This window comes from Zootoca vivipara, chromosome 11 (assembly GCF_965207765.1).
Source record: "Zootoca vivipara chromosome 11, rZooViv2.hap1.1, whole genome shotgun sequence".
Taxonomy (NCBI): domain Eukaryota; kingdom Metazoa; phylum Chordata; class Lepidosauria; order Squamata; family Lacertidae; genus Zootoca; species Zootoca vivipara.
Genome location: NC_142594.1, coordinates 28846326 through 28869804, shown reverse-complemented (window position 1 = coordinate 28869804; position 23479 = coordinate 28846326). Strand labels below are relative to the sequence as shown.

The 23479-nt window shown below is 42.5% G+C and overlaps 1 protein-coding gene across 14 annotated transcripts in view; it reads left to right on the top strand.

Moving 5' to 3' along the window:
* PHF14 (PHD finger protein 14) overlaps positions 1 to 23479 on the top strand; it is a 146572-nt gene that overhangs the window by 52652 nt on the left and 70441 nt on the right. For all 14 annotated transcript variants that reach the window (XM_088654004.1, XM_088653999.1, XM_088654001.1 and 11 more), the window contains 2 exons: positions 15743 to 15793; positions 15922 to 16043. In XM_088654004.1, the coding sequence (XP_088510130.1) occupies positions 15743 to 15793; positions 15922 to 16043 (173 nt within the window). The remainder of the gene's footprint in view (positions 1 to 15742; positions 15794 to 15921; positions 16044 to 23479) is intronic.

Here is a 23479-nt window from a genome sequence, read left to right as displayed (position 1 = left end):
AACACTGTATGGCAGCTGCTCTTGTGGCACTTTCTCCATCTTTTGATCTTTAATGATGACTAAAAGCTGAAAACCATAGCCATACCTAGTCGTATGGCTGAATTCAGGACTACGGCCAGATTTTAGTTTACACCTAGGGAGATTCCAACATATACTTGATTGTTAAGCAAATTATATTGCTTAGTTTAAATTTCAATTGGGTAAACGCCAGACTAAATTAGTCACATTTAAGTCTCACTGAATTTCTTTTGGTTTTAACTTGTTATGATTTTACTGTATGGTTTTATGGTTTGTGTCGTCGTTAATCACTGTGATATATTTTTTATGATACAGCGGGATAGAAATATTTATAGAAATAAAATAAATTGTTGCCTCCTCCACATTTCAGTGGGACTTCAGTGGGATTTACAGCACTGTGTCTACTCAGAAGTAAGCCCCATTGGATTCAGTGATACTTATCCCCAGTTAAAAGGATATGATTGCAGCTTTAGTCTTGCCTATACTTGAATATCTCTTCCATTTATTCCATTATATTGCAATTAATTACACAAACTGCATCTCAGTCAGTTCCCCACCCCATAGTTATTATTTGTTTCATTTGTTTCATTTATTTTATTATTGCTACTTAATTTTAAGTTTGAAGTAGAAAGTTTTGGTTGTAGTCAATAGCAGGTTCATTAATTTCGATGTGTTTATATTGAACGTACAGTGTACATTAGGCATGTACATTGTTTTCAATGAGTTTACTCAGAGTAGGACCAACATTGGATTTAACTCTCTAATCTTACCAGCTGTAACATTCTTTGTTAGCACTGCCTTGCCCAGCCCATAGCTATCTATTTTTTTCTTCCTAAATGGAAATAAAGTGCCAAAATTTTGATTGGCCCTGATATTGGTAAGCTGCTCAATAACTGTTCAAGTGTGCCACCTACTGTCTATCTTTTTGATCCTCTTTTACCTGACATTTTTGCTCTTTATCATTGAATATCCTTTTCATTCATAAATCAAATTTTAAAGACCGTTTTTATGTTTTATTCACTTTTATTTCACAAGAAAATCACCAGATAATAAATAAATAGAGAATAAAGAGCAGAATGAAATCAGCAGTTAAATCAATCCTTCCACAGATATAATTAAGTGTCTGGGAAAATCCAAAAGTCATTGTGCGGTGCCAAAAGGACACCAAGAGTCTGCACCAGGTTGAGTCTCATAGAGAGAACCTTCATAAACGGGGATCACAGTCAAGAAATCCTTCCATGTAAACTCAGGTTTGCATTTCTTACTCCCACTTTAAAATTATCTTTTTAGAAACAGTCTTGGTTATAATTGGAGAACAAGTCATCATTAAGATGCTACAAGACATAGTAATATATCTTTAGGATGTCAACCCAAGGGCAGTGGTAGATGAAAACCCTTCCACAGATGGTCAAAGTTTTCATGATGCAAGTCTGAATTAATTACATTTGATTTTAATTAAAGAAATATAAAACTACCAGGTGTTAAAACTATGGCCCTAAAGCTAAAATCTAAGTGGGGGTGGGGGTGGGGATGGAGGGTGCCAGTTCATGCTGATGAGCTTTAGCAGGTGTGAATATTTTCAGTATTTTTAGGCTGTTAAAAAAGCTGGTTTTAGCGCTGCAATGCATTGCATCTTCTGGTAGCTGGCTAGCAGAGTTATTTTAGATGGTCCTTAGGTTACTGATTCCCACTGGGGAAGGGATCGCTGGAACACTTAAAGATCTGGTGTGACCAACTGGCTACTCACTTTGAAGATAAAATCGCTCAACATCAGGGTGATGTTGACTCTGCACTTCTTACGACTCTAGTTCAGTGTTTCTCAACCAGTGTGCCTCCAGATGTTTTGGGACTACAACTCCCATCATCCCTAGCTAGCAAGACCAGTGGTCAGGAATGGGAGTTGTAGTCCCAAAACATCTGGAGGCACGCTGGTTGAGAAACACTGCTCTAGTTGAAGTACCCAGTGCCATTATTGAGGATGAGTTGTAGGATCAGTTTCAGCTTATGCTATCAGCTGAGGGAGGCAATGTGCTGGAGGCAGTATGTCCAACTCCCAACTATCCTGCAGTTTTGCATTCTAAAACATGGATGTGCTCCACTTTTCTATTCACTAAATTTCTAGCTCACCATGTAAATTCTAAAGTGGCTAAAGAATCGATCAAACAGCCAATAAAACAGTAAAAGGGGGGAATTCAAATTCCACCATCATATTTAAAACAGCTTTAAAATGTGATTAGCTAGCCATTCAAAGACCAAGCTTTAAATAAATACCTTTCACTGCATTGTCATTTTGGCAGATTGATAACTGACATGATTTATTGGCGAGGGGATTTCTTGGAATAATAAAGAAAAGACCCACTATCTTCCCAAAGAAAGGAAACCCTAACAGCATCTTTCTCGACAGTGGATAGGCTTTGGAGCTGTCTGAAACCAATTACCCAATTTCCTTACATATATTGGGGTTTACAACTTGCCTCTGGCTGATTTTAGGCTTGACCGACCATTAAAAAAATTCACACCATTTTAGCAGCAGAAAAACTGTTTTATAGAGCTGATCTATGTTAGAAGGTTTACATTATAAGCAATGTTCAGTTGTCCATAATGACTTTCCAAAAAGAAGCAAAGGAGCTCTCTCTAATTGGCAGAAATACTGCCAGTTTGACAGACACAGAGAGTTGTGCTTGTCTGTTTGCTAATAGGACCATTAAGGTGCCACCAACCCCTCTGTACTTGCATTGTATGGTCCTTGGAGGACGCTCCTTGATCTGCTAAAACCCTATGGATCAATGTGAAATGGTATGAGAAATAGAAGAATCAATTTTGAAGAAATCTATATTGTAAACCGGTGTTTTTTCACTAAAGAAACAACATCAGGAACCATTGGTATGTGGTTTTCTAAGGTTGGGCCAGGGCACTCATTGGCTCCTAGAAGTTGTCAGCATGCAACAGTAGCCAAACCCTTGGAACAGCTTTGACTGGGCAGCTAAACCAAGTGAGGGTAGCTGATGGTATTCAAACTTTCAGTGATTCTGGTTACAGGTAGATAGCCGTGTTGGTCTGGATCGAAGTAAAATAAAAAAATTCCTTCAGTAGCACCTTAAAGACCAACTAAGTTTTTATTTTGGTATGAGCTTTCGTGTGCATGCACGAAATCAAACCACTGCGTTAGCAAAACTGAAGTGATGTTCCACAGTGGCCTGGGCAGTGTGAAGAAGTGTGCATGCACACGAAAGCTCATACCAAAATAAAAACTTAGTTGGTCTTTAAGGTGCTACTGAAGGAATTTTTTTATTAAACTTTCAGTGAGTTAGGGACTTCCCCTACATGTGAAGACAGGCTCTGGTGGATTGAGTGGATAAGACCAATATTGGATCCAACAGTCAAGAAAGCAGTTTCTGTACGTACTGTTGAGGGAAGTGAGGGGCAGATGGGGCTCGTTAGCCTGGGAAGGTCACCCATCTAGGATAAGGAAAACATCCTAAACCCCTGCTGCCTTGTGGGACATCTTTGGGAGAAGAAACGGCTAAAGAGAAAACCCTATACAAATCCAGAGGGGAGTTCCTAAGATGGTTGGGTGGTGCCTTGTATGCCTTCTTCTGGCAACTCCTGCAGCCCAGCTGGTGCCAAACATACTGCTCTGCTTTCCTTTGGACCACATCAGTGAGGCCGAGAGGTGGGATCTTGTGGGATCTTTTGTATGGAGCCCAGGACCTCCATACACACTGCCCAGGCCACTGTGGAACATCACTTCAGTTTTGCTAACGCAGTGGTTTGACTTCAACTCTCCCCCCCTCCCCGGCGCATTCCATTGTGTCTCTAGACAGACAGATGCCAACAACATGAAGCATTCGGGAGTAATATCAGTAGGTTTGGGAAATAGGTTTTGGCTCTACTTCTCTATTATATATTGAGTCAGGAGAGGCTGTGCATAAACTGAGTCAGTGCTTGGATGCTGTGGTGGAGTGGGTAAATATTAATAGATCGAGGCTGAATCTTGCTAAAGCAGAGACATTGTGAATAAGTGGTTCGTAGATCCAAGAACTGAATAGTTTGCTTGTTCTAGATGGGGTTCTACTCCCTCTGAAGGCACAAGTATACACCTTAGGTGTGATCTTGGAACCATCTTTGTCCACGGAGGCCCAAGTGGCCTCTGGTGAAGAACGCCTATCACCAGCTTGGGCTGATGTGTCAGCTGCATTCTTTACTGGACAGGCATAATCTGGCCACTGTGATGCATACTTTGGATTATTGTAATGTACTCTACATGAGTCTTTCCTTGCAGCTGGCCTGGAGGCTGCAACTAGTGGCTTCCAGATGGTGAGTGGTGCTCTTTATTGGGCACCTATCACACCAGTGCTGAGGGGATTGTACTGGCTGCCTATTTGCTACTAAGCCAGTTTTCAGGATCTGGTAAAGGTAAAGGTAAAGAGACCCCTGACCATTAGGTCCAGTCGCGGATGACTCTGGGGTTGCGGCGCTCATCTCGCTTTACTGGCCGAGGGAGCTGGCGTACAGCTTCCTGGTCATGTGGCCAGCATGACTAAGCTGCTTCTGGTGAACCAGAGCAGCACACGGAAACGCCGTTTACCTTCCCGCCAGAGCGGTACCTATTTACTTGCACTTTGATGTGCTTTCAAACTGCTAGGTTGGCAGGAGCAGGGACCAAGCAACGGTAGATTACCGCGTTGCGGGGATTCGAACTGCCGACCTTCTGATTGGCAAGCCGTAGGCTAGGTTCTGTGGTTTAACCTACTTACATACAAAACCCTAAATAACTGCACACCAAGTTACCTGAAAAACCATGTTCCCCTCCATTGCCTAGTGATGGCGTTGTTGTTGTTGTTGTTTTGTTTAGTCGTTTAGTTGTGTCCGACTCTTCACGACCCCATGGACCATAGCACTGATAGCATTAAGATCAGTAAATAGAATTCTGTTTTGCTAGGGCCCTGCTGATTACTGGCTTTTGGATGGATTTTTTCCACTGGTAAAAGCAGTTTTTTGGAATATCCTCCCTGCTGAAATTCCATCAGTATTGGCATTCTGTCGGCTCTTGAAAACACACCTCTTTAGGCAAGCATTCTCCTAAACTTGACCTTCTGATCACATTGTTTAAATTGTTTTTTAATTGTTGTAATCTAACTGACATGTTTTATTACAGGTTTTAACTAAGAATGTTTTTATGCTTTGTTTGAACTGTTTTATTGTGTATTTTAATTACCGTATGTATGGATTTTATAAATGGTTGTACAGTCATACCTCGGGTTGTGAACGCTGCGGGTTGCACGTTTTCGGGTTGCACTATGTGGCAAACCTGGAAGTACCGGAACAGGTTACTTCCGGGTTTTGGCGCTCGCGCATTCCCCAAAACAGAAAATGACGTCATGCTCAGAAGTTTCAAATTGAGTCACGCGTGTGTGCAGACGCGGCGCTACGGGTTGCAAACACTGGGTTGCGAACGTGGCTCCCGGACAGATCACGTTCGCAACCTGAGGTATGACTGTAAACCACTTAGAAGCCATTTGGATATGTAAACAATCATAATAATAATTTGTCTAGCCTATTCCCCTCTACTCTGACTAGTGGCAGCTCTCCAGAGTTCCCAGTAGAGGTATTTTGCTTCACCTGCTACCCTGATTATTGTAACTAGTATGCCAGAGATAGACCCTGGAACCTTCTACATGTAAAGCACTTATGTATTCATTCATAAGTCTGTTTTCAGAATCCTAGAATTGTAGAGTTAGAAAGGACCCTGAGGATTATCTAGTCCAACTCCCTGGAATCTTCTGCCCTGTTTCTGCATAAATCTACAAATGGTGTCTTTAAAAAACTGAATAAAAATCATAATCTTGCCCAATGTGTTTTACCCTAAAATACACATTTTGATACATTTTTAGAACTGAGCAGTATGTTTCAAAATTTTAATAAACTATAGTCCAGGAGATGTGAAGTGGGTCTGTTTACTTAAAAAATATGGACCAACAAAATTCTCAAGCATCCCTGGGAGAAATTTTAGTGTGTGAAAGTATGTTCATAAGGAATAATAAATTATTTGAAATATACATTAGGTGGTACTTATTATTTTACATCAGGGGTCAGCAAACGTTTTCAGCAGGGGGCTGGTCCACTGTCCCTCAGTCAGACCTTGTGGGGGGCCGGACTATATTTTGAAAGAAAAAAAAATGTACGAATTCCTGTGCCCCACAAATAACCCAGAGATGCATTTTAAATGAAAAGATACATTCTACTCATGTGAAAACACCAGGCAGGCCCCACAAATAACCCAGAGATGCATTTTAAATGAAAGGACACATTCTACTCATGTGAAAACACCAGGCAGGCCCCACAAATAACCCAGAGATGTATTTTAAATAAAATGACACATTCTATTCATGTAAAAACATGCTGATTCCCGGACCGTCTGTGGGCCGGATTTAGAAGGCTATTGGGTTGCATCCGGCCCTTAGATAGGGGACCTCTGTTTTACATAATGCTAATTTTAGAGGCCACTGGTTTAAAACTTCTTAGATAAATTCCTTTTACAGCAATGAGGTTCTGATACTGGCCAGTAAATACGTTCTAGAAACGCCCAGCAGACCTAATTGAAAGGAGTGTCAACTGAGAGAAGGGCATAGCACTTCTAGTGAAGAACATTTTTGAACAATAAATTGCCATAGTCTGAAAGTGATTGATAAAGATTGAAGTTTTATAATAACGCATAATAGTTTTCGTTCGGTGTCCAGAAATGATCTCTGTCAGACAAGATACCAGAGTACATGCACTCCTGACCAGGGTTGATCAAGCTTTTTATAATGTTGTGAAATAGATTTATTGTTCCCTAAATGGTGCTGTTAATATTGCCATGTAAAAAGATTGCTCATTTATCTCAATCTGGACTTCTGGATGTGACTTGTTTGCTTGATCTGCAAACTTAAGGAATGTTGTTTTGGTTCGCTGAGCCCTTTCAGGCTTTTTAGTTGGTTTCCTTTCCTTGACATTGTAAGTGTAAACTAAATTAAATTATGTTGCACCACCAATTGGCAGTGTTGAAATAGTTGACACTTCTGGTGTGATAACTGTTCCATCTGCTGTATGCTAGTGGCCAATGAAAGCAGATGGTGTTGCACTTTGCTGAAATATGTTGCAGATTTCCAGTTTTATAAATGGAGTGCTTGAATCAACAATTTGTTTTCCATGCTTGCTTGTTTTGTATATATATATATATTTAAAAAGTTGGTATTTCCATATGTCTTTTAATGCTGATATATAATTAGTACGCTTCAGGACTGTCTGCCAGTAGCTGCTGGCATCAGTCTTTGTACGCATTTCAGTCTGCATTAATTTAAAGCTGTATAATTTGACAATAGGGCTTGCTTTAATTGCCCTAGTTAACACTGAACAATTGGAATTCCCCTAGTTCAGAGGCACTTCTTGCACTTAATGTCTTGCTGAATTTTCAAGAGATTCATGTGCAACTGGTGGCGTAGATTTTCAAGACACGTGTGTGCAGCCAACTATATGTGCCCTTTATTGAATTTCATTGTTAATTGTTAATACATTTAATCAACATAGACATAATAATGCAGTCTCCACAAATGTTTTGTAAGCATTTTATATGTGAACCCCATGAGACAAGAGCCCAGCCATCCACCTCTTTTATTTTGGGGGTGGGAAAATCATTATGTTGGTACAAAGTTTTTTTTTAAAAAAAATCATACATTTAGCTTTGGTTCTTTTCTCTTCCCTACAAGAAGATAGGAACAGGCAATATCTACCAGCTATCAGATCCTTAGTATCTTAAAACAGTTAGTGTGTCTTCAGCACATGCTATGTGGGTTTAACGGGGAAGTGAGGGGGGGGGGCTAAATCTTGTGTTGTTGCTTAAAATGTTTTTAATGGTATTTAAGTACCTTAAGCTGAGCAGGTACTTAAAGATTGATTTGGAAAGCATAGCTTATTATTTTTGAAATAAATAAAGTATTAAGCTTTTGCAGTATAGACGTGGTTCTGTTGCACCGTATTTTTTATCCAGATTGTGGGAAGGCTACCGAACAAATTAAATACCTTGTTGATTTTTTTATCGGAGACATGAATGTATGCATATTGCTATCAGCTGGAGTTATTAGAAGGTTGCACATCTTTTGTAGAAGCATACCAAGGCTGGAATGGAGTGATCAATGCTCTTACATCACAGTTTGACCCTCTTCTCTGTTTAGGCATATGAACTGTTTTTGCCAGAATCTCAAGGGACAAAGTACTCTGTCTATTAGCAGAAATATAATTTAAAGTGTTAATGGTTACAAAATATAATAGGCTGCCAGCACATCTTAGATTTCAGATTCAGAATTCCCTGCCAGATTCATGTCCGGTTCATCTCCTGTATTTTCCCAGTCTTACTCTAACGTGGTTGTTGCAAAACAGGATTTCTGCTACAGGCAACTCCTACCGTATTTTAGGCGCGACCAATATGTGTACTGACCCGGAAGTAACCCAGAAACGTAATAAAAGATGTCACTATAAGTGTGGAACGGGGACTGGGGCGGAACGGATGTTTCAATTTCAGGCAAGTGCGCAGTGATCCGGAATGCAACCCCCGTGGAAATCAGAGGTTGCCTGTGCTATACATGTAACCTTTCCCCCCTTGTTTCCCCCAAAGCAAAGCTGGATCTTTAAAACTCTGCCTCATGAATCCCCGTGTTTCTCCAAAAATAAGACACCGTCTTATATTTATTTTTCCCTCAAAAAAAAAAACACATGGTGGCTTATTTTCAGGGAATGTCTTATTTTTTTTATTAAGTATGGTACAGTTTAACCTACAAGGTTAAACTGCCTATCACTATGGCTTATTTTCGGGGTATGGCTTATTTTTTTGGAGAAACACAGTAGGCAGCTCTCCGCTTTTAGTCTCTTCCCAGCACAGTGGTACTTCGGGTTACAAACGCTTCAGGTTACAAACACTTTAGGTTACAAACGCTTCAGGTTACAAACTCCGCTAACCCAGAAATAGTACCTTAGGTTAAGAACTTTGCTTCAGGATGAGAACAGAAATCGTGCTCTGGTGGAGCAGCGGCAGCAGGAGGCCCCATTAGCTAAAGTGGTACCTCAGGTTAAGAACAGTTGCAGGTTAAGAACGGACCTCCGGAACGAATTACCGTGTTTCCCCTATTTTTAGACGTAGTCATAATACCGTGTTTCCCCTTTTTTAAGACACCGTCTTATAACTTTTTTCCCTCAAAAAAACACAGGGTGGCTTACTTTCAGTGGGATGTCTTATTTTTATTGCATCAGTATGGTACGGTACAGCAATCTACATTTATTCAATTAAAATTAAGTCATCTTCTTCTGGAGCATACAACAATCAACATTTATTCAATTATAGTTAAGTCGTCTTCTTCTGGAACATCATCATAACACTCCAAACCCGGAATTCCATCCTTCATTTCTTGCAATTCCAGTTCCTTTAGAACCATTGGCCCCAATCTTTCATGTTGAGCGATAGAGCTCTCAGTAAATGAGCACCTCTTATCCAGGTAACCTGCTCGGAGTGCATTGGCAACAACACTTTCAGTGATTTTATCCCATGAATTCTTCACCCAATTCACGACCTCTTGCAGGTTAGGTTTCACAAAGTTTCCACGCTGATTTCTTGTCATTCTATTTTCAATGTAGTCGTTGATTTCCATACGCAAATGGTCTTTGAATGGCTTGTTTATTGCAATATCAAGAGTCTGCAGATAGGCAGTCATTCCTGCAGGAATCATTATTTGATCTATTCTTCTCTCTGCAAGGAACTTCTTCATGTCTTTAGCGCGGTGAGTGCTGGCTGAATCCCAGACTAGCAGACCTCTTTGACCACCTCGCGTAACAAGTGGCAGCATTAAATCAAGCCACCTCCTTATAACTGCTTGTGTGCACCAGGCTTTTTCGGATTCCAGAACATAAATGCCAGAAACACGTTCAATCTTATCTTTCTTGCCCTTAGCGATGATAACAGGTGTGGCTTTCTTTCCATCCAGACGAATTGCCAAAATACAGGTAACTCGAGAACTTTCATGACCAGTGGAGGGAACGTAGATTGAGGAGGCACCCCTCTGTTCAATTGTTGTTTGGGCTCCTTGGCCCATAAACACTGCAGTTTCATCCATAGCAATCATGTTGCAAAGTTGGTATTTAGAAAAGTCGATGCCATCAACAAAGGACTTGAATGCAAGTGCTCGCTTAACAACTTCAGCATCTTCCAACCTAAACAGTGTTGTTGATTTTCTGAGAGACAGTTCATATCGCTGAAGGAAGCCATCCAGCCAGTGTTGTGATGCTTTGAATTCAGGGGATACTTCAAATTGTGATGCCATTGCTAGGGCAAATGCTTGAATATCAGCCCTGCGCACAACCAAAGCCTTTGCTCTCCTTTCAGCGATCCACTCACTGATCATGTCTTCCAGCTCAGGAACTGAAGGTTGCCGACCTGCACCACACTTACGCTTCTTAGCATTTCCTATGACCACCTGTAGACTGAGGTTATCGTATTCTGCCCGCCATTTTTGGACCATTCGGATATCCAAATTCTTCTCCTTGCAGAAAGCTGTAAGATTCTTGCCCTGGGAGTCCTCCACAATTCCTTTCTTGTACTCAACTGTATAGCTCCTTCTTTTTGCAGCCATATTGTCTGGGGGTTGTTTCTGGCTGGTTATGGGGGGATAGAGAAAAATGTTAAATGGCTGCTTTTAGGTGTCCAGAAATGGCTAAAAAGATTAAATTTTGGCACCTCAGGACAGGGGACTCAAGAGCATATTGCAATTTTAAGTTTGGCACAATTAAAGTGGATTAAAGAGCTGAGTTGTCCTAGTGCAACAAAACCACTTTGTTGTTTTTATTGGAACTTTGTGTTGTTTGGAAACTTGAAATCCACTGAGAACTGTGGGATGAACAAATTGTCAATGGAAAAACCTGCAAACACCCTCCACAAGCAAGTTGGAATGAATGCTTGCTCAATGAAGTCTGGATGATAAAGACTAAAAGCTTTGAGTTTGAATGCCAACAAACAGGTCATATGGAAAAGCCCTTGGTTGTTTTTTAAAATAAATGGAAGAGGGAGGGGAGGAGAGAAGCTTCCCTGTCCTCCTCCATAAAGATCTGTTTCCTCGGCAGATTTTTAAGGAATCACCCCTCCTTCAGCCACAAACACCAGTGGCTGGGCAGGGATAAGCAGGAGGAAATCTGCCTTCAGGCAAAGCTGCCTTGATAAACGCAAGGAGGGAGAGGGAAAAAAACTTCTCTGTCCTCCATAAGGATCGTTTCCTCGGCAGATTTTTAAGGAATCACCCCTCCTTCAGCCACAAACACCAGTGGCTGGGCAGGGATAAGCAGGAGGAAATCTGCCTTCAGGCAAAGCTGCCTTGATAAACGCAAGGAGGGAGAGGGAAAAAAACTTCTCTGTCCTCCATAAGGATCATTTCCTCGGCAGATTTTTAAGGAATCACCCCTCCTTCAGCCACAAACACCAGTGGCTGGGCAGGGATAAGCAGGAGGAAATCTGCCTTCAGGCAAAGCTGCCTTGATAAACGCAAGGAGGGAGAGGGAAAAAAACTTCTCTGTCCTCCATAAGGATCGTTTCCTCGGCAGATTTTTAAGGAATCACCCCTCCTTCAGCCACAAACACCAGTGGCTGGGCAGGGATAAGCAGGAGGAAATCTGCCTTCAGGCAAAGCTGCCTTGATAAACGCAAGGAGGGAGAGGGAAAAAAACTTCTCTGTCCTCCATAAGGATCGTTTCCTCGGCAGATTTTTAAGGAATCACCCCTCCTTCAGCCACAAACACCAGTGGCTGGGCAGGGATAAGCAGGAGGAAATCTGCCTTCAGGCAAAGCTGCCTTGATAAACGCAAGGAGGGAGAGGGAAAAAAACTTCTCTGTCCTCCATAAGGATCGTTTCCTCGGCAGATTTTTAAGGAATCACCCCTCCTTCAGCCACAAACACCAGTGGCTGGGCAGGGATAAGCAGGAGGAAATCTGCCTTCAGGCAAAGCTGCCTTGATAAACGCAAGGAGGGAGAGGGAAAAAAACTTCCCTGTCCTCCATAAGGATCGTTTCCTCGGCAGATTTTTAAGGAATCACCCCTCCTTCAGCCACAAATCAGCTGGGCAAGGAGGAGCAGGAGCAAAGCGATCCTTGGGGCAATGCTACCTTAAAAAAACGGGAGGAGGGAAAGAAGGAGAGAAGCTTCAAAAGCGCCAAGTTCTCAACAGGGGTTCCTTACAGTTTTTATCTCCTATATTTATCTCCTTGCACGCGACAGTGCTTCTCGCTCCTTCAGTCGTCTTTGTCGGCAAGTTTCCTCTGAGTCCCGGTGGCGGCAGGGCTCGGGCAAGAGGAGTCTTTTTTTTTTCCCCACCTCTCGCTCTCTGGCTCCCTGCACGCTAGAAGCAGGCTGCAGAACTCCGGCAAGAGGCGCCTTTTTCTCCCGCGCCTCTCGCTGGTTTGCTGCTCCCGGCAGGAACAGGAAGTGGCGTCTTTTTTTCCTCGCCTCTCCCTTTTGTTCTCCCCGCGAGTCAGGAGCAGGCGGGGCAGAACTCCGGCAAGAGGCGTCTCCCTCCCCCCCACGCCTCTACCGGTAGCTGCTTTGCTGGCGATGGGGACAATGGCGGCACTATGGCTTACTTTCAGGGTACGTCTTATTTCTCCTACTTCTAAAAAAACCCTGCCATGTCTTACTTTCTGACTACGTCTTAAAAAAGGGGAAACACGGTATAAGCCATAGCAGGATTTTAAGCGTTTAGGAAATATAAGCCATACCCCGAAAATAAGCCATACTCCGCGGAGCGAGACCGCTGAGTGCCCCAGCCAGCCAGTGGGACCCAGCATGCTGGCAAGAGGAGGAGAAGCAGAGAAAGAAGTCACAGCGAAGAGGGATGTCTGGCAAGCGGCGTGGGCTGCCGCCGAACAGGGCCACCGAGGGGGAGGCAAGGGTGTGCGCGGATCCTCCGGGGCCCCCGCAGGCAGAGCTCAGTGCCGGACCTTGCGCTGGACTCCTGAGGGGGGGAAGGAGAGGGGGCGCGAGAGTCACACTGCTTTTCGGCGGATGCCGCTGCGCGAAGCAGCTTTCCGCATCTCGGGAGGGAGTTGCGGGCGAAGAGGCGAACAATGTGAGGCTCGAGGTAGGCAAGACGGAGGGGTTAGGAGAACAAAAAGGCTGGGCAGCAGGCGGCTGCATGCACCGTGGCCTCGAGCGCAGGCTGGGGAAGAGGAGGCAAAGGAGGCGCGCTCAGTGGGGGTTGAGGCATGGTGGAGTGCCCCGAGCCTCTGGGAGCCGGCAGGAGGAGGAGGAGGCTTGCCGGGTCGTCACCCAGCAGCGTGCGTGGAGCGCCCCGAGCCTCTGGGATTGTTGTTGTTGCTGCTGGCTGCCGGAGGCTCGGGGTGCTCTGCGCGCGCTGCTGGGTGACGACCCGGCAAGCCTCCTCCTCCTCCTGCCGGCTCCCAGAGGCTCGGGGCACTCCACCATGCCTCAGCCCCCACCGCACTGAGCGCGCCTCCTTCGCCTCCTCTTCCCCAGCCTGCGCTTGAGGCTGTGACGCCAGGGACGAGCGTGCACTCCTCTCGCTGCTGCTGCTGTCCGGGAGAGTGACGAAGCTGAGCGAGATTCCCCCCCCCAGTCCCGTTCCCGTTCCCATGGGGAGGCCTGACATCACCGGGGCCGGAATATGCCCCCCGCTGCCTCTGGCTTCAGCCCCTGCACGCCTTCTCTCGGGGAGCCTCGGCGCGGCGCTTTGCAGGCGGCCCCGGCGGGAAGCCTGCAGCTACGGCGGCGAAGGCGCCTTGTGTGGAGACCCGACCTACCGGGCCATTTGCACGCACCGCAGCCCAGAACCGGCGGCTGCTGCAGTGCAGAACGCTTGGAGAGCCCAGCAGCGCCGCGGAGCAGAGAGCCTGCGAGGAGGGAGAAGGAGCAGTAAGAGAAGGAGGAGGAGGACTCCTCTGTGCTGCTTGGCGGTGGCACATTACCGGGTAGCAGCACGGTCATGGACACCCCGGGATAGGGGCCCTTCCTGACAGGGTGGCTGCGGCCCCTCAGCGCAAGCTGAGACCCAGTGTCGACGGGGTGCCCCCTCCCCAGCCCAGCCTGCTCCATCTGAACGCGGGGAGGGAGGGAAGGCATGGGCGTATGTGTATGTGTGTGTGTGCGCGCACACACACACGGTCCAGCCCGCCACAAGTTGTAATACTGTATTATACAAGTACTGTAATAAAAACAGTAATAATTTTTTTTTAAAAAAAGACATCCCCTGAAAATAAGACACTGTGTGTTTTTTTGAGGAAAAAAAGTTATAAGACGGTGTCTTAAAAAGGGGGAAACACGGTAAGTTCTTAACTAGAGGTGCCACTGTATCTTTCAAGTAACATTTAAGTATATTTCTCAGGCAACATGTATTATTTACCCATTATTTTCTGTGTTGTTTCTGTTGTGGTATTTCAAATCTGCAAGGCTGCTTTTGTAATTTCTAAATTGTTTTATATTGGCAAGTTACCACCTTTAAACCTTTATTCATTTACAAATAAATGTTAGTATTGCAGCAATTATTTCTGGCTTTCTGGAGCAAGCAGGCTTAGGTTGGTCTGTTCCAAATCCCCCAAATTAAGCAAGGTTATCAAAACCAATACAGTTCTTTTCATGTGCATGCAGTCATCTCCAAAAAAAGTTTCAGTAAGGACTAATACTGCTAATTCCCCAAAATTAGCCTGGGGCTAATACACATGTAAGATACATGTTTGTGTGAATGTCTCTCCTGATGCATTAGAAGATCTGGTAATATTCTAGGACAGGCATAGGCAACCTTGGCTCTCCAGATGTTTTGGAACTACAACTCCCATGATCCCTAGCTAACAGGGACAGTGGTCAGGGATCATGGGAGTTGTAGTTCCAAAACATCTGGAGAGCCAAGGTTGCCTATGCCTGTTCTAGGGTGAAGCAGTCGCATCTTCCTCTTCGCTAGCCATTCCCAGCCAACTGATTCCACTTCCCCTTTTTTTCTTTTCCAACTTTTTCATTGTTCTGTGGCTGCTGAGCAAACCCAGTCTTCATTGGACTGTTTCTCTTCCCCCTTACATTTCCTCCCCCATAATCATAGAATCATAGAATCATAGAATCATAGAGTTGGAAGAGACCACAAGGGCCATCCAGTCCAACCCCCTGCCAAGCAGGAAGATTTTTCAGCAGATTTTGGGGTTTCACTCAAGCCTGCTGATACCTCCTCCTGGGTGTACATCTGTGCCATTTTGTCTATGTAAGGATTGGTAAAGGTAAAGGGACCCCTGACCATTAGGTCCAGTCGTGACCGACTCTGGGGTTGCGGCGCTCATCTCGCGTTACTGGCTGAGGGAGCTGGTGTACAGCTTCCAGGTCATGTGGCCTGCAAAACAAAGTCGCTTCCGGCGAACCAGAGCAGCACACAGAAACGTCGTTTACCTTCTCGCTATAGCGGTACCTATTTATCTACTTGCACTTTGACGTGCTTTCGAACTGCTAGGTTGGCAGGAGCTGGGACCGAGCAAAGGGAGCTCACTGCCGACTTTCTGATCAGCAAGCCCTAGGCTCTGTGGTTTAACCCACAGCTCCACCAGGGTCCCAGGTAATGGGTACTTACCCCTAAATTTCACAAATAGATGCATGCTTGGTGTCTAGGTTTGTTCTGTTCCGCTTGAATGTCATTAATTTTAAAATATATTTACTTTTAGAGAACTCGAGGACGAAAACGAAGCTACATTCCTGAAGAAGAAAAACCTGAGGTTGGAATTTTGAGAAATTAATTTATTTTCAGTTAAATTGGTGAAAATGTTGCCATTTAAATGAATAGTGTTGCTGAAATAAGTCTTGTGCTCTTCTTCCACCTTTTTCTGTTTTCTTCTATTGATAGGAACGTATTCCTAGAGAAAGAAGACAAAGACAGTCTGTAGTACAAAAGAAGCCTAAGTCTGAAGATTTAAGAACCGAATGTGCCACATGTAAGGGAACTGGGGATAATGAAAATCTAGTCAGGTAGGTTTGATGCGGTGACCTTTTCCAGAGTGGATTAAAGTTCCATCTTTGTGACTGTAATGAATGACGTCTTAATACAGAACTTTTTTTAATTTAAAAAATTCTAAATTGAGGGAAGCATTGCGTCAGAAACAGTGGTTTGATCCATTTATTGACTTGCCACATAACTTTTTCCTGTGGATTTAGATGTAAATAACTAGAGTAATGTTTTCCTAACAAAAGAGAATTAATTTTCTTTTGTCAGGGTGAGTTACCAGGATTCTTTAATGGGTTACAAAGGTAAACAAGGCACCCATTTTGACAGCTATCAATCTTCACCTACTGATCCTCTACCATGAAAGTTTTTTGAAGTTAACTTTGCTTCATTCATGAGATACAAAGATCATTGTGCCCTTTTCTTAAATATTTCCAAATGTTTTATCTTAGCGCAATCTGGAAAATGCCTCATGTTGTTTGTTCTTCTGATGAGCTGTTAAGATGTTACGGGGTATACTTTGTGATTCTGAATTCAAATCAAGAAGGTGTTGTGATTGTTTAATGAATTGTAGGTGTTAATGAATAGTACTCAGATGGTTTCTTCTTAACTTCATTAGCTGCCCCTTTGTCTGCCCTGAGAAAAAGGAATGATTTATGAAATTCTGACTTAGTTTCATTATGTAATAAAAATGCAGCAGCTGCCAATTTTGAATTTCTCTTTAAAATGAGAGAACTTGTAAATGGGCTCTTGTAAAATATACATTGAGCAGGGAACTACTTTTTACCGTTTCTGTAAGGAAACACAAAAAAAATTGCTTAATTTTGCCATGAACTTTTTGTTAAACATCTATGAAAGCCAGGATCTTGCAGGAGCACAAATGAGACGCTACTGCGACTTGGGAGGTAAGCGTTAAAGCGAAGGAATACAAACAGAGAATAGACAAAAGAGACAATTTAGCTGCAAGTGAGCTTAACTGAAAGCCAAAAGATATCTGTGATCCAGTTCACACTAAGCCAAGCTATTATCTACCATTAACATTTAAATGTGAAGGTTTCTGGAGAGCAGTTCATTTCTCCTTTGCTCCTGCTGTTACACTGAGCCTTGGTTTGGTGTATCATCTAAACCCAGACTTGTGGTTTTATCTCACTTCAGACAGAGCACAAGCTCTAGCCCAAGTTTCCACTTGGTTTACAGCTTAGGGCAGGGGTCAGCAACTTTTTTCAGCCGTGGGCCTGTCCACCATCCCTCAGGCCATGTGATGGGCCAGACTATTTTGGGGGGACGGGGGAAAACGAATTCCTAGAAATAACCCATTTTAAATAAAAGGACACATTCTACTCATGTAAAAACCCGCTGATTCCCAGACCATCCATGGGCCGGATTGAGAAGGTGATTGGGCCGCATCCGGCCCACAGGCCTTAGGTTGCCTAGCCCTGGCTTAGGGTCTGAAGGACACAAACAGGCCCAGTTCAAGAGGACACACTAAGCCCAACCATGGCTTAGTTCACAGCAGTGCAGCAGTAGCAGGACTGAGGGAAGAGCAAGGCAGCTGCTGTCCATGTTAAGTCATGATTTGGTTTGGTGTTACGTGCACACTGAGTTGTAGTGTGTCACTTTTCTACTGAACTATCTCAAATAAGAAACTTGGAACAATATTCAAGTACTATGCGTAGTTTGCTTCTGTTTGGGTGCAAGGTTTGGAGGGTTCTAAGAAGAATGAAGAACTACAGTATGACGTCGAAGTTCAGCGAAGTAAGTGCAGTTATTTACTGAGAATGAAGGACTATTATGAATCCCATTGTAGTTTGCTTCTCTCAAGGATTTTAGATGCTGCAGTGAGGTCAAGCTAAATCCTCTTTTTTGTGATATCCTATACCTTCACATATTAACCGCCACCACATGTCTGCCCTTCTGAACTTTTTATTAAAGTACCTTTATAATATACTGTGTTTCTAAAAGTTGGCATTTGTGTTACTTTTGCTGCCTACATGTGTCTCATCATAGTTTAACCAAAAGGGGAAGATTGTTAGAAGTCTTCAAACTTCTAAGAGAATCAAATGATTCTTTTCTGCATTATTCTCAATCACAGTGTTTTAATAAACTGCAGAGGTTTGCTCTGGGGATTTATGAGTTTATGTATAAACTTTACAGCTTAAACCATTTGTACTTCAGACAGTATGCTTTTTGAACACCACAGCCTGAAAATACATGTCAGTATTAGTGCATGTAATTGTCTGTAACACCTTGACTTATAGAGATAGATTTATTCAACATGACTGTCTAATTTAGCCAACTCAGATTTTTAATTGACTTGCCCACTTTTTAGTTGAGACATAGACCTCCTTCGTTATCCTATAAAAATCACCTCTAAGTTTTCCTTTCTCGCACCTTTTCATCAGGAGGATAGTGTTTGGGACTGTATGAATACAAATTTGGAACAGTTGTTTGAGTAGCCCTATCATTTCATCAAGGCTTGTTATTAAATATATATCTTTTGGCCAGAAGTAAAATTCCACCATTTGTCAGTAGGGTGCCTTTGTTTTAAGAATGCACTGGTTTTTAAAAAATGGGTCACAAGAATATCTTCTATCTCTCAGCAGTGGCTAGAACTATTATCGATTGAATTGATCTTGCTTCTCAGAAACAGACTGTATTTAAAAGGATGTATATGATCAATTCAGGTCCTTTGTCCTAAGAAGCCTCCTTGACTTATGTGAAAACTTCACCATATTGCTGAAGCTTACCTGCTAAAAATAGTTTCTTCCCAAGAAACTTTGGAGGTTGCTCTTATAAACCTAAATGGTGGTGGTTCCCAGTGTGAGACTTCTGAACTTGTGAGACAATGAGAAGGTGATTCTATGTTCATCTAAAATACTAAGTGATGGTTGCTCCCTGTGTTATGTTGTGTTATGTTTTCATTTGTGTTTTTGTCAATATAGTTATTGGAAATGTTATTTGTATAAGAAGGCAAATACATTCATGGTGCTTTATTTATTATGGGAGACATTATATGCATGAGGTTACTGAAGCTGAATCTAATCAAGGCTTGAAATTATCTTAACCGGCAGTTCTCATGACCTGGAGTGAATGGGAAGCAGTCATCTTTTATGGGGATCAGCCTCTCCTGGTTGTTCAAGTATGCAGACTTGTAGTGCTTCTAGGCCCATTACTTGACAGCCAGAATATACCGTACTACAGTGGTCTCCTGGAAACAGTGCAATTATGCACCAGGTCTATGATGTCTTTCTTTAGCCCACAGAATGCAATTTAAGGTGCTAGTTATGGCATTTATATCTTAATACCAGTAAGGCTGCTCTTCTCCCTCGTGTCTTGTTGCAGTCTCTATGATCAATCCAAACACCTTTCAAATGTTAGATCCATATGCCAAGATTATATAAAGTGAACTCACAGGGTCTCATTATAGGTGACTTACCCACTGTAACAGATTTTCATTTCTTCTGAAGGTTTGTCAGATTAACAAGTTTGAGCATTTCCCATACAGTATTTCATAATTTATTTCTTTTATTATTTATTGAAAACATTTTCCGCAACAACTGATTCTCATCACATTTTACATGATATAATTTTGCGACAATGAGAACATCTCTGCAATTTTAGCGACATTCCTTCTTGTAACATGGCATTCTTTGAGTAACTCAAATTTTTCCTGTTTGGGTTGAACTTCAGTCACTAAAACATGAATTGGGGCATTGCTTATGCATACATTGAAATTTTAAGTTAGGAAAGAGTTGCATTTTAAATCTATTCTGTTTATACGTAGCAGTCTGAGAGTTTGTTTTGCTTCCTTAAAAAAAAGTGCTGTGCTGTTCTCCTTTTTTATAGTTAATTCTATCTGTCATGGGTGATGTCATGGGTTACAAGCTAATTTAATTCAATACTATTCAAGATGCCTTAATATTATCTGTAGGGACGAGTAGTAGGTAGTCCACGGATTTTGACCATCATTGCTTAAACAGGAGCTTTATAGATTTTGATTATGGGGAAAAAATATGCTGAGGCTACTACTTCAACCATCTGATTCTTTATCAAAGAGACCTGAAACATATTCAGCTTCTTTAGACAATCCCAGGGGCTCGCCTAAAATTTTGCAGAATTTGAAATCCTCTCCCTCTAAAGAGCAGACTCCCATCCAGCACTACCCAAGCTATTTCACATACTGCTTTCAAAAGTCCCCTCCGTTTCTAAAGTTATTTGCCCTGAGGCAAATCAAGGATGGATGGGTTATCATTTCAGAAACACAAATCTAAAGTCTCATTTTAGGTGTATCTGATTCTATGGATCCTTGCCACTGATTTTTCATAGAAATATTTAAAAGTGTTTTTCTTACAAAATGTTGATTGATGGTTGCCATCACAGTAGTGAATACTGCCTTGTGTGATTCTTTGTAACTTTTTGACAGTACAGCTTTAGGCAGGGATGGGGAACCTTTGGCCAGCCTGTAGGCCATTGCAGTCCTTGGAACCTCTGTTCCTCGCCACCCTCCTCCTCTTTGCATTCTGCTCTGGCTGCAGAGAGGAGGAACAGCAGCAAATCTCAGGTGATAGGGGCCTGATCAGGAATGTGTTCCTGGTATGGCAGGGTAGAGGAGCTTAAAACTTTTTACCACCACTGTGGCCCCGACACAGTTCTAGCTTCTGCACCTGCAAATTGCATTGCCCCCAAAGAATCCATTGCAGTGAATGCATTCTTTATTCCAGTGGAAATTTCAAGTGCAGTAGGTCCAATCCAGATGACTGCCCCAGGGAACAAATGTTTAATTCTCTTCTACCTCGACACCAGGGTTCCAATCCAGATTGGGCCTCTAGCTTTCTAATTGCATTGCGGAGGAAACTTCCACAGTGGAAGGTTTTCTCGAAAGCAGATTGGATGAGGTAGACGGTAGAGAGAGAAAATGAATGAATGCATAGGATGTGTTTGTGTATGGATGAGGGTGGGGTGGCGATGCACCCCACTTGCATGCAGTCCCTGACATTACCTTTAAAGGACTGCAACACCTCTGATGGTGGGTTGGGGAGGTTCTTCGCCTTTTCTTCACCCCCCCCCAAGCTATCTGAATATAGATACACATTTACTATTTCTTTGTTCTCTGATCTGAGAGTACTACATAGATGCAAAGGATTGCAGTATAAAGTGCTACCGGGAAACTCATGACAAAGAAATGACTACTGGTAAAGAATATCTCAGGAAATAAACTTAGAGCAATGTCAAAACACCATGGAGTTATTTTAAACGAATAGCCTTGCTTAAGATAACATTTTTTTAAGCAAGTGTATCCATTTTAATGGCTGTGTATGAGCATTGCTGTGAATGTGTATAGCACTCCAAGGCCTTGTTTATTACTGCTGTCAACATTTATAGATGAATCATTTTGTGGAGCATTCTATTATCATTGAGAAGTCCCTGTCCTACTGCTCGTACCCTACTCTGTTTTGATGTAGCATCTACCTATGTGCTTCTTTGGTTGATTTATTTCGTTGCTGCATATCACTTTGCCAACAAAACTTGTGGAAGAACGGAAAGAGTTTTCAACCTCAGAAGGAAAACTCAGTTCTAAGCAGGCATCTCTGAACATCAGGAAACTAGATAATATAGATATCTCTGGTTCTTTGGAATAAATACTGCTGAACAATAAATAACAATAAATAACAATCAATAATAATAAATAAATATTAAATAGCATTAATTGAATAGCTGAGCAATAGGCGTTCATGTAACAGGCTTCTGCTAGCTCCTGAGATGTGGGGGGGGGAGTGGGATTTGGATTTGGACCATACCAACAGGTGGCATAAACATTTCTATTATTGCTTTGGATCTCGGTCTTGCAGTATAATTAGTAGAAAGCTTGTGAATTTGCACAAATACTGATTGTTATAAGTTTGACTAATGCAACGCCCCCCCCCCCAAGACTTTAGTTCATTTAGTAGAGTGCTTCCAGAGTAAAATTGTTAAGTTTGAATCAAGACTTAGAGTGTTGCCCCATAGAAATTAATGGGACTGAATTTAGCCATCACCAGGCACCCCCAAACTTTGGCCCTCCAGATGTTTTGGACTACAGTTCCCATCATCCCTGACCACTGGTCCTGTTAGCTAGGGATCATGGGAGTTGTAGGCCAAAACATCTGGAGGGCCGCAGTTTGGGGATGCCTGGCCATGACTAAGCCAGGATCCAATCCATATTTTTAAAATTACATCTATATTAAACATAGGTAATTGAGTGAAACCTTATTGTGGCATAAGCATACGTTATGCTAGTTTTCACAGTGAAGTATAAATTTAGATACTTCCTCAAAATAGGGTTGAAATCTATGTTAAATATAAAATCAATACTGTTAAATATATATCTGCTGTACTTTGCTTTTTTGCAGTTCTTTGGACCGTAATAATAAAGAATGTGTGTTATTATTAAGAAATATAATTGGGGGGATGTTTATTGTATAATGAAAGTCCAATCAGCAGCATATCTAAAGGTAGGGAGTGACCATTGTCTGGAGGGTAGTCAATCTTGATCCCGAGCTACATCGATCAATGTTTTTGAATTAGTATAAAGTCTTCATGTGTTTCTATGTAATGTCAGGAGGCACATTCTTTGTAGTATTAACAGTGATGGTGTTTAACTCTGATATTACCAAAAGCCTGTGCGCAGGATGTAGTGCTAAAAGAACTGCAAATGGGCATGTTTTGTGAATTGTTTTTAGTTCTTTTAAGGGATACAAATAGCTAAAATGTGATGCAAAATATATGGGAACTGCCTTTTAAGTGCTAATACAGTCATACTTCGGGTTAAATACCCTTCAGGTTGAGTACTTTCAATTTAAGTACTCTGTGGACCCGTCTGGAACGGATTAATCCACTTTCCATTACTTTCAGTGGGAAAGTTCGCTTCAGGTTAAGTACGCTTCAGGTTAAGTACGGACTTCCAGAACCAATTAAGTACTTATCCTGAGGTACCACTGTAGTAGTATCTGAAAGTCCAGTGCAACGAGCGATTACAGTGTATCTGGGCTTGACAGTCCTGTGTGTGAGGCATTTATGTTTTGCATCTTTTCATGAACCTTCTCAATGTGGCGTACTTTCCCTCTGAAGCTGCAAAAGTAGCAGGCAGTTTCTTTTAATTCCCGCTGACTTTCATATCTGCGACGAAACTATGCTAAGAGAATATATAATGGAAGCAATGAGTTGACATTGCAGGATTGTGTAGTAAGTGACTTTTACCACTGCACATAAACAGAGCAGTTATTCTAAATCATAGCATCGGTTTCAGTCAGATAACCACTAAAATCACTGCACTGTGGTCTGCTGAAAATGCCATCATCCTTCATCTGCCACATTAAGCCCGGGGAGAGCAGGCAGCAGTAGTGCCTGCACTGCTGTGGAGAGGGATGAGCCCTGAACCAAGCGAAAAGATGTTCTGGAAGAGCAGTAACCTTTCCTATGATGT